Below are 12501 nucleotides of genomic sequence, written 5' to 3'. Positions count from 1 at the left end.
TTAACATGTGTATATATTAGCATTAAACATTTTTGTGTTTGTATGATTTATAAAAATGTTACAATCACAGTTTTCTTATTTCTTTGATAATAATATACATGCATATATTTATTTTGTTGTCACTCACATTTTATATTTCATTAAAAAATTAGGATAATTGCCCCAAAGAAGTGAGTGAATGTTGTCTGCCTTTGCATGTGATCCTACGATTAACTGCCGACCAGTCCGAGGCATCTCGCCGATGCAGCCGGGATAGACTTCAGCACCTCCATTATTGTGATTCATTAGTTTACGAAAGCAGCAACTTTCATGGCAACAAAGTCTGGTTTCACAATTGTTGAATTGAATTGAAATTTGAAATTGAAATATCACATAAAATCACAATACACCAATAATGGCAAATACTGGTCCCCCAAAATAGGGAGGTGTTCCTGAATAACCCAGTCCCTTATCATCCCTGTTGTCAAGTTGGATTTTTAATCGCTAAATTTATCCTTTTACCTAGTTAATTTTATTCATTATTAACCGGTGAATTTGACAAAAAGGCCTCTGGAATAATCATTTTTTTGGCAGCTGGACAGCAATTAACTCCAAATTTGTATCAAATTGTTCCTTGGTTGAATCAGAATATTTCTTCAACTTAATGCAATAGTTATCCGTGAGTTGTTGAAACGCATGATACAGTGCTGTTGGCCATTAAAAGTCTCTTCCCCTCTCAATACTTTCCTCCACTCGCTTTCATCTCTCCCTCCATTAGAGGGTGTTGACTGATCAACAGGACAGAGTCAGCAGGGGTTCCAGGGCTGCTGTGCTGCCGTCCACCAGACAACCTACAACATCTTGCCCGACTACCAAAAAGTGCATGTGTGAGACGATGAGAGTGAGACAGGGCGAGCTAAGCAGTGTACAAAGGAAGGAACATCGAACTCTCCCGCTGTGTTGAAAGTAAGAGCAGCCCAGGTTTCTCACACTTTCTACATGCGTGTGTGTGTGAGCGTGCAAATGAGTGCACCTTGATCACAGAACTCCCAATTTAAAAGTCTGCATTCTTACAGTCTCACCGTGCTCACCTGAGGCTCTGACGGGTTAATCTGATCACAGAAAGGTTTGACAAGACTGGAATGCCAAGACCACATATCAAAAGTTAAACTTAAGCCAGGCTTGCTGAATTGTCAACTGAACTAAGATAATTCCGGTGCCGAGTTTGAAAAATCTTTTTCACTTCTTCTTCTGACTCCCTTGAGCAATTATGCTAATAATGTTGGTTTTGCTGCTTTTGCCAATATGTAAAGGGGCTTAGCTGATGGAGGGAATGTGGCTCAGGCTTTCGGAGTTTCATGTGGTTTAATATTTTTCCGGTAACTCAGAATCTCAAATTACATTGCATTTTATGTTTCATGACACAGTATCATATTTGAACACATGGGTGCATCTAACTTATATATATTGTGTGACCCAAATGTCCTCAAATGAAACATCTATGATATAAAGGGTCCATGTCACATGCACAGGGGATCAATATAAATGTAAATAGGCTTGGTAGTTATACGCTATGACTCATGCACATATTCTGTTTTATCTGAATTTGTTGGATGGAGAGGAAAAACATAAAAGGGGAGAGCGGCATTATCCAACCGCCAAGGCAATGCTAGTTTGTGTGTGTAGTTATTTTGTTTTGTTGTTCTTTATCATGTATTTAAATGTATTCTTTTCCATTGGATGGCCTTTTTATCTGATTTTGCCAATGGCTCATTTTGAGCTGACCTTGGCAACTTGCCTTTCCTTTGGACTCTTTTGGTGAACATGTCTTTTTTTGGTCAACAGTTAGTTTGTTTATGATTCAATTAATTAAGTAAATGAAATACTTTTTTTTGTATTTCTCTGTGTCACCACATCATTGTTTTAATTCACGTTGTTTATTATTTGGACACATAAGGGTATGAGGGCCATATGAGCCTTTACCAAACAGCCAATTTGAGCTTTTCTTGATGTTTGTTCAGATTTATATCTTATATTGAGCTGCTAAATTGTGCATTTGAGCCAGTCACGACTCCTGGCCAATGGGTCAAGTTGTATTTGCACTTTAACAATAAGCTTCTGCCAAAAGTTCTCTGTTTTCTGGCAGGAATTGAGACAACAAAATACTCTTTCAGTCCTTGAGTTTATGGTTGGAAGTCAGCAAGGCCCAGATTTGGGTATTCTGTCATCACTACACGTCTCACTCCTTGGCCAAGACAAAAGGGGTAATCAGAAATCTTGAATCTGATATTTGGAATATCAAGGAAGGGCGGTGGAGGCAAAGGCACTTCTTCTGAGGCCTTGCTGCAGGGGAGGAGACTCGAACTCAGCACACTCCTCCAGGAAAGGGTAAAGGGAGCTGTGATCAGGTTTTGGTTCCTCCACCTTAAGGACTTTGGATGCCCCAAGGCTACCTGGAGGAATAGTCACTACTGTCTAAGCTGAAGTGGGGGCTCATGCACTTAGCTTCTATATAGACCTCTTTGAGAGAGTGGACTGTGATTGTGGAAGCTGTAAGGATCTCCTGAAGGACCCTCTCCAACTCAGCCTGGAGGAGAGAATGACTCTGGACCAGGAACTGAGCATTCAGGAGATCACTGTCGCTGTAAACCAGATACCTCTGGGCCAGACTACCCATGGACTTTTTTTAAACACTTTCGCGGCAGTATAGGCTATGTTCTTTGTGCAGTGCTAGTGGAGTGCAGTTAGACCGGCTCCATCTCTGGGCAGCGTATGCTCCCCAGGGATGGGGCAGCGTATGCTTGAGCCATCGAGCAGTGTATGCTTTAGCCATCACGCCTTTGCTCTCACAACTAGGGAACCGGCTCCACGGTTCCCCTTGCTGGGGCCAAGGGGACAAGAGCACTCCTTTAACCTGTTTGCTTATGCTGTGTTTGTTGCCAACTAGAATAATGTTCAGCACCTTCGGAATGCTCCCTTTTATATTGAGGGGGTGAGCTCAGCAAGGGTGAACTGGGAAAATAGCAAAGCTCTACTGCTGGGCCAATGGAGTGGCCACACTTTGCCCATCCTACCCGGTGGCCTCAGCTGGGACAGGGAAGGCCTTATGGTGCTAGGGGTGTTCCTAGGTACTGAGGCATTGAGGGGAAATAACTGGGAATGAATGAAAGACAAGGTTAGTGCATGGCTGTCAAAGTGGAGTTGGCTACAGCTGTCCTAGAGGGGAAGGGTGCTAGTTATCAGTAATCTGATTGCTACAATGGCACAAGCTTATTGTACTAATGCCACCAAGAGGCTTGTTAGAGGAGATCCAGAGGCCCATCCTGGACTTTTACTAGTCTGAAAAAAGCTGAACCCAAGCGACCGTCCTCTACTTTCCGTTTGCTGAGGGAGGCCAAGGCCTCACTCACATTTCTTGCAAGGTATCAGGTTTTAGACTGCACGCAGCGAGGAAGATGCTGTATAAGTGCGGACCCAGCTGTTTGGGGTTTGACAGACTGATGCAGACTGAAGAGGTTCTCAACCTGACCAGATTCACGTTGTTTTATGGTTCAGCGCTCCAAGCTTGGCAGGTTCTAGTGTTTCGGCAGATCGCTGATGGACGAGCTTCTGCTACTCAACAATTTTCTGAAGTCACAGTCCTTGTGTTCCACAGGCATGGGTCTCAGCCTCAGCAGGGCAGGTGTCAGAAAGCTGGGTCCCCTCTTGCGGTGGCTAACTCACTCATCCCCCGATCACATGGATCGTACAGCGATTCTAGAAGTGCCAACTTGGCTAGGCTGATCATCAGGATTACCAAGGAAATCTGTGACGCTCTCCCTCCCCACCTGAAGTGTTTTGTCTTGGATCGTTCCTGCCATGAGTTATGGAACGAGAATATTGACGACAGGTTCCCCTCACTGACTGTCCTGCCGTGGGTCAAGGATGGCCTAGTACTGGCATTTGGAACTCCAAGCTTAAACTTTTTACGCAGACAGAAAAGACCTCGACACAAATTGTGTAAAGATTCTTTACCTACACAAGGACTTGAAGTGGCAACATTTCTTTGGACTGGACATCTCTCCGAAGAAGAGTTGGTAGGCCCTGTACAAGCCCCCACTAGAAAAGGGGTAGGTGACCTCCGTTGTGCACGGTGCTGTAGCCACAAACAAAATTTGAGCCTGGGGTGACTGGAGACCCCAGGGTGGTGCCACTGTTTAGTTTCTTGAAAAGTTTATTCCTTGGTTTGAGGGTAACCTTTACGTTCCAATTATTTATTTTTGGTCCAAGATATTTGAAACCAGATAGATAGATATGATATTTGAACCAACAAGAGGGTGTCAGTTGTGCTAGACCTTTTTGCGGGCCCTGCCAAAATAGCCATTTGACTGACTCAGAAGAAGAAGGTCCACGATCAAAGGACGAGAGTTCAGTGATAGTCTTAAAAGCACTAGTTAAGGCTCGCCTTAAGTTGATTTTGATTTCTTTTCTTTAACCAGCGCCTTGGGGGCTCGTATTTCTACTTGGGCCATAGGAGGTGTTTTGTGTTCCGTGAACAACCAATGGGAGTTGATGTTCTCATTCTGAGTTGATCCCCTGTCAATGAGCAAGACTGAGTATTTTTACATGTTCTTGTTGAACGTATATGTGTTACATCCTAGCATTTGAATAAAGGGGATTTTTTTTAATTCCAACTCATTATTATTATTACTCATTATTATTATCATTCACTAAATCAGAGTGAAGAACTTGGTTTTTAGTGATAGTTATGGTGAAATGACATAATTCTGTCTGGGTTTTACTGCTGAATAAATACTGTCATAATGAATTTGACTGTATGGGACACAAAATGGGATTACTTTATCATTTCACACTGCTGAGTATGTGCGTTTTGTCATAATCACAGTTATTCTGCATTGTGTTTAATATCGCAATGCGTTTTATACCAAGAATTATTTTCTTTTTTTTTTCTTGCTGATGGTAGAAGAAAGGCGGTGGACATAATCATTAATCGAACCATTCTGTCTGTGACTTCAGCAGGCCGATTCCACATGGTGTCTGCACAGCTGCTGATAACAGCAAACCACACATTCCAGGTACAGTTGGCCAAACAGCTTAACATTAACCAAACAATGACTGACACGCAAACACCACTTTTCAATTTTGATGACAGAAACATACAACATACGCAAACATGTATGTGATAAAAATTACACCGCATATATTATGAGAATCCAATCAGGGGCACACATGAACGCGTAAATTAAACATGGGTTAAATGCGTTTATATTAGTACAAGTATTGAATTTGGCAGTGTTCAATATCTGTGCGAACTGTGACCTTGAAACAATCAGTAGAATAAACTCATGCAGCATGTGAAATGGTGGGGGAGGTTCTTCATGACAGAGGACAAATGTTTAACAATTAAACCATTTTTTTCATTTTTTTACCTTCACATACAGTGAATAGGCTTTGCCTTGTCTCTGCAGATGACAGCTCCCCTGCGCCCCTCATGATATTTTTTCCTTTTTTTTTTTTTTTTTTTTTTTATTAAAAAAAAAAACCTACATAAAGACCAATCTTGAGCGGTGACAGATGTTGGCTTGTCAAAAACAGGTGTATAACTGGCTGGGGTTTTAAATGAATAAGTTATACGTTATGTTTTTTGTTTTCTCTCCCCTCGGCCACTTGGATAGTTCTGACAAGGCAGTGTCGCATGCTGAGGTTCAGACAGGAAAGATAATTCATTTCATCCATTCGCCCTCCGAGGCTAGCTTTGAACTTTGTGTTCTTTGGTTGTTTCCATCCCTTGCAGAGAAAACATGTGGATTGCTCATGTATTTAAATGCTTTCTATACATGGATAAATGCCTATAGAAGACCATCACATATGCCATGAAAATGTGAAAACTGTAAAAATTCACTGGACATCATTGCGGGTATGTCTAAAATCAAAATGAAAATATGCAAAAACCTGCATGACATTATTGCACATATCCAAGAAATGTCCCGCAACAATGTGGACATATGACCAATTGTCGCGGAAATGCTGAAATGTGTGCGACAATCGCACAATTTAGAATTCAGTTAGAATTCTATCTGTCCATCAGGTAATGTTCCACGTAAATGTTAGTCTTGTCGTAATGTGACCATGTTCAAGATCATAGTTAAAATGTCAATGAAATACACCAAATGTGTGTTTTTGATGCAAAAAGTCCCTCTTTGACATGTGTTATCACTTTCACGAAATTTCACGTGGCAGCTGCATGAAGATATATCAGCTAGACAGGTTTATAGCCTCTAAACGGCAAAAAGCCAAAGAGTAGAGAATCACGCTCTTGATTTAAGAGGGGGGTAAAGATCACTCACTGAGACATTAATAGTTACAACTTTAGTACATAAAATGTGGGAAGGAAGAGTTTTGTTCTAATTTTAGCACCTACCCAGAACAGACTACTAGAATCCTTCAACTTGTTGGAATGGAGATGGTGAGGATTCAGCTGGCAGTACGGATTTCCATCACCAGGCATAATGTAATTATTTTAGGAATTGAATTAGAGAATAGCTGGTTGAATAATTGCTCATACTCTTGGATGACAGGAAATTGTGGTCAGAGAGACCACATGATTAAACACACTGTAAACTACTGATAGCTCAAATTAGAAAATCAATCCTTTTGTAACTTCAAAACCACTGCAATAACATCAACAGATACTAGAAATCCATATGTGCCTAAAGCAGTAAAGCAAAAGGAACATACGGAGAACATGTAGGCATTATAATTCTCTCAGTACATGAGCAAGACAGAAACTGGCCTTTCTTGCTGAATGGCGACGCAAGATTTTCAAACAGGGTGGGAGACATTTTGTTTTGGGAGAAAACCAACAGTCCAGGTGCGACAGATTCCCATCTTGCAAACGGTGTAGTTAAAACTGGATCATTACGTACAAGGATGGAGTTGTTCCTTTTTTTTTTTGCTTTACAAGACTGCTATGTATTTTCCTGGTGAAGGCTGTAATGATCAAATACAATTTGGAACTTCAGCATGTTGTGTTGCTTTAAAATATCAGCGGATTGGACTGATCTCACGGAAAAATGGGCAGGCTTGGCTCACGCTCTCTGGAGCAGAACAGCAAACTGCAGACTGTGGCTGACCTGCTTAGTGTCTGAAAAATGGAGTCAAACGTTTTTCGCAAGCAGTTTTTCACACTTGTCGCCACTAGGAGTTTTGCTCCACCCTTGCTCAAAGCACCTCAACACTTGAACAAGCTTCATAAACTGACTTGCTTGAAAAAGTTTTTAGGATTCGTGAACATGGATGGCAGATAGGCTACATGCAGGCTACAAACACACACACGCCAACACAAACACACTGTATTATCAGAATCCCTCAGACTCTGATTACACAACATCAGGGGCTCGTGTGCTTACGTGTGGATGAGGCAAAATATATTCATTGCACTGTTTACTTTACCTTTTTTTTATTCTTCTACTTCTATTGGGGGTTTCCTCATCTTTGTGTCTTTCCGTCAAAGAAGAGACTATATGCCAACTCTATATATTTCCACCATTTTTTAATTAATTCTAACAGGAAAAATAAATAAATAAATAAATAAATAAATAAAAACAAGTGATAAAACAATAAATTGAAATAAAACTTAAAAATTGTTCTGGAAAAAATAACACTGTTTATCATGTCCCTGCTGTCAAATTGAAGTCAGGACTTTGCTTTGATTGTGTGTTTGTTTATTTTTGTGCTAATTTGCTAAATTCCAGAATGCTAGGGCTGAGAGGATTGCTGCTTTCGCTATTTACCTACAAATGTTACACTGTTACAGTTACAAGTTGATGTTTTTTTTCTCTACTACCACGACTACTACGCCTTCTACTGCTGTAATAATTACATTATTATTATAGCAGTAGCAGTCGTAGTAGTAGTGGTAGGACTTAGCTACTACTACTACTATAATACTACTTTCTTGCTCTTGTGTTACTCTAAAACAAGGGGATATTTATTCATCTTTATCTCTTTCTTTTTTTAATGCCATGTAGACACAGTGTGCTCTAGTCTCAAAGTAAAACACACCCACAGGGACCTTCTTTGCGGGGACGCAGAAAGTCAGAGAAGACTCCTGCCTTCAGCCCAGTGACCAACATTAATTTTTATTACCCTGACTTATGAGTTACTGCTTAATCCTGACTTTAATTTACCCTTCACCCTAAATTTAATAATTCATGCCAGGGGGATCTGCTTTCTGTCCCTTAAGAAAGACATGCACATTCCCACAATGTGATGGTTTAAACACTTCACAGTCCTCGCAGTATAGGGAGTACTTGGAAATAAACACACACACATGTGACAAGGTGTTGAAAGCCCCAGAGGGCTGCAGGGAGAGAGGGATGAATAGCAATGTGATGGATGGGGTGACAGATAGAGGACAGGGAGTAAGGGAAGGAGAAGGGAGCAGAGTTTATAAAGTCAAACAGTCTTTAAAGCTGACCAAGGCCTATGTATTTTTTTTACATGTATCCATCCTAATATGGTCAACTTTTAGGACAATAGCCTGAAAGTATCTCATCTCTTTACACTCTCCATTACAATACCCTTGATCTTCATAAGTGGATATTACATTTTGACCTTCCCTTTTAGAAATTTTAGCTACCTGGAAACTATATGAGAATGTCATTAAAACTTATTTTGCAACAGGCTTGTTGAAAATGATCTTTTTCGACGACTCATGGCGATAAAAGGAAAAAACAAAAATAGGAGTAAAAATGACAAAATCTCGGTTGCGGATCTGGGCTCTTATAGCAGATTGGATATACAGTGTCATACTTGTTTATTTAATTATTCATCTTCTCTGTTTAATAGCATTTTACATCCATAAGGAATTGGAAAACTAAACAACGAAAGAAGCCATTATATCTACTTTTATATTTAGATTTGGCTTTCCTTGCATCCTGTGCTGGTCTGGATGCACAGGCAGCATTGTGTGCATAACATCACTTCACTTTTTATCAACGTCGAGTTTATCTTTCATTTTACCTTGAACATTGGAAATACTTATTTGTGTGATAGGGCTTTAGAATTTTGTGAAATCTTCAAATCCCATACTTTACAGTGCACACTTTCAAAGCAATAAAACATGATCCCTTAGTTCCAGAATATAATGAAACACTTTGTCTGAATAAATAAGGTATAAGACTGATTGTCTGATCTTTCTTTCCCTTTTTTATATAAATATTACATTTAACAAGCTGAAAGAAGATAGTAGGCATCTCCATGTTCATTTGTATCATGATAGTTAATGACAGGTTAATGAATTAAACCTAAATCAAGCAAAATGATTCCATTGTGGTCTCTTATCATTGTGGATGACATTGTCATCTGTGGTGAGAGCAGACAACAGGTAGAGGAAAATCTAGAGAGGTGGAGGTATGCTCTGAAAAGAAGAGGAATGAAAGTTAGTCGCAGCAAGATAGAATATATGTGTGTGAATGAGAGGAACTCCGGTGGAACGGTGAGGCTACAGGGGGTGGAGATCAAGAAGCTGAAGGATTTCAGGTACTTAGGGTCAACAGTCCAGAGCAACGGAGAGTGTGGAAAAGAGGTGAAGAGACGGGTCCAAGCAGGTTGGAATGGATGGAGAAAAGTGTCTGGGGTTCTATGTGATAGAAGACTTTCAGCCAGAATAAAAGGAAAGGTGTACAAGACAGTGGTGGGACCAGTGATGATGTATGGACTAGAAACTGTTACAATGACCAAAAGACAGCAGGCAGAACTAGAGGTTACAGAGGGGAGGATGTTGAGGTTCTCTTTGGGAGTGACCAGGATGGATAGGATCCGGAACGAGTATCAGAGGAACAGCACAAGTTAGATGTTTTGGAGAGAAGGTCAGAGAAGCCAGACTGAGATGGTTCGGTCATGTAAGGAGGAGGGATAGTGAATATATTGGTAGACGGATGCTGGAAATGGAGCTGCCAGGCAAGAGGGCTCGAGGAAGACCAAAGAGAAGATTTATGGATGTAGTGAGAGAGGATATGAAGGTAGTTGGTGTGAGAGAGGAGGATACGGAGAATAGGGTTAGATGGAGAAAGTTGACTTGCTGTGGCGACCCCTGAAGGGAAAAGCCGAAAGAAGAAGAGGAAGAAGAAGTAGTCTCTCTTATCAAATTCCCTGTTTTATGTGTATCTCTGGTTGTAGTTTTATTTCCTTTTTTATATAAATCTGGCTTATATTGCAATAAAATAGAGTGACATATTTACAATATGTCAAACAATTATTGTACCCTTATCTTAAAAATGCAACAAAATTATTGGCCAGCTTTCACAGTATTGACATCTATCATATTAAAAATTTTAAAAAGGGACATTATCTGCTTCAATGTTGTCTTGAAAAAAATCAGGCCCCTTTCTAGACCCAGGGATGTATGTGTCTATATATACCTGCCTGCCTGCTTGCCTTGCTGCCGATTGATCTAGTCTGTCTGTCTGTCTGTCTGTCTGTCTGTCTGTCTGTCTGTCTGTCCGTCCATCCGTCCACACACACACACCTATCTATCTATCTATCTATCTATCTATCTATCTATCTATCTATCTATCTATCTATCTATCTATCTATCTATCTATCTATCTATCTATCTATCTATCTATCTATCTATCTATCTATCTATCTATCTATCTATTCATTCATTTTGGAAATTTTACAATAATGCATTGTCAGGATTTCACAACGACAACATTTTCATTTCAACTGAATTTGTGATGGTCCACCACATAGGATTACATTACAGTGCGTTCATGCACTTGTGTGCATGCGTGTGGCAAACAAGGGAAAGAGTGATAGGCCTGCAAAAATTCCAATGGGCAGTTGGAACTGATTTAACAGGGCAGCAAGGAACACACACAATTACACAGGCACATAAAACTCACACTCACCTACACACACATACATACATTCATGGACAAACCTTTATTATTTCTCTCCACTGTTGTTCAGTGCCTGTACAACAATCAATCAACTGCTGACATGTTCATGCCTTCACACTGCAATTAGATTTACTCTTCTGCACAAATGATTAACTGTTTAATGATGTGAGGAGAGAGAGGGAAAGAGAGAGAGACACTCACTGTGTTTGTCAGTGTCATTTTATCAATTCAGCAGATACGACATATTTATTTGAAGGACTCCTGATGCCTAGTAGCAGTGGAACCTTAAGGAGTTGCTTATCTGATCTATAACTGACTACATACAAATTAAGTATTTATTTCATTTTAATTCAAAATGCTCATTGTTGTGTAAATTCATACCAATCCCAGTAATTATTATGTTGTAAGAATAACTCGACTCCCCAGTGTCCCTGTACATCTTCAAAAGAGGATAAGAATAGAGACGATAGTCAAAGAAAACATATATTATTGCTCCAATTTTAATAGCTGTCTAATACGTTGGCTATGTTACAATATTCTGCTGTGTTTGTATTTGTTTCTAAATTAGTTCCTGAGCTGTTACATTCTGTATGATTGTTCCATGAGATCTCCCAGGTTTGAACAAATGGACAGAGTGGTAATCACTGTCCCAGAATCCAGCATTTTCCTAAAGACCTTGATTAATCAATTAGTTGGCAACTTCTAATAAATAGGTTTGACTAACAGTTTTTGAAGTCTAGATTCTAAAACCCAGGCGTGATCATTCTTTGTGTCTTGGCCTTTCCTTGACAGTGTGTCAAATCTCTTTGAGTACAGGGGGTGACATCATGGGCCCTGAAACACCGATCCCTTTCTTTTTCCCAAATTTTCTGTACTTTTACAGACTATCCAACTAATTATCATTTGCAACTTTAATTTACACATTCAGGGATGGTTGAAATGGTATTTTTTCATAGCCCTAGACATCTGATACCCTTGTAATTTGATACAAACTGTTTCTGTTGTTTTTATCCAGATCCCTGAGAAGGATTTAGATCACATTGATAGTTTAGTTAGGATAGAAGGGCATAACTTATGTTATGTCAGTTTTTACCACCGTTTGATGAATGTGTCTGGTCCATGCTGCAACGATTCAGTATATAATATATTTTCTAATATATCATATGACAGGAGGATTAATTCAACCTCCACTGATGTGTTGGGTTCTACAACACCTACCATTTTGAACATCCAGAATGTGATGTTTGTCCAGCGTCCATCCTCCCATGTTGGAAGCGTCCAGCTCGTAGCCCTGCAAAATGGCTGTTCTTTTCTCCCACAGGATTAAGTCCAGGCAGGACTCATATTCAAAGCCCACTGACACTAGAAGACACATAACACACACACACACACACACACAAAGGGCAGTTAGATTCATGCAACTGTGTTTGAGTTCAAACTTCAAACCTGACAAGAGAAGGTTCCTGTGACTCAGACCAAAACCAACATACAACAGGTTTGAAAACATGCAAACCGCAGAGTTAACCTCCATCTGTCTACTTTTATAACATCCACTGACTCCTGCTGCTGGTTCAACAAAGGGGGTTCATTCTGTGTTCTGACAGACACACACACA

The 12501-nt window shown here is 40.1% G+C and overlaps 1 protein-coding gene across 6 annotated transcripts in view; it reads right to left on the bottom strand.

Moving 5' to 3' along the window:
• tenm3 (teneurin transmembrane protein 3) overlaps nt 1–12501 on the bottom strand; it is a 366691-nt gene that overhangs the window by 53253 nt on the left and 300937 nt on the right. For all 6 annotated transcript variants that reach the window (XM_086142740.1, XM_086142745.1, XM_086142739.1 and 3 more), the window contains one exon: nt 12105–12248. In XM_086142740.1, coding sequence (XP_085998866.1) covers nt 12105–12248 — 144 coding nt within the window. The remainder of the gene's footprint in view (nt 1–12104; nt 12249–12501) is intronic.

The sequence above is a fragment of the Fistularia commersonii genome, chromosome 35, assembly GCF_037954325.1.
Source record: "Fistularia commersonii isolate RoL2024-O1a breed Wild chromosome 35, RoL_Fcom_v1.0, whole genome shotgun sequence".
Classification (NCBI taxonomy): domain Eukaryota; kingdom Metazoa; phylum Chordata; class Actinopteri; order Syngnathiformes; family Fistulariidae; genus Fistularia; species Fistularia commersonii.
This window is presented reverse-complemented; position numbering and strand designations above follow the sequence as displayed.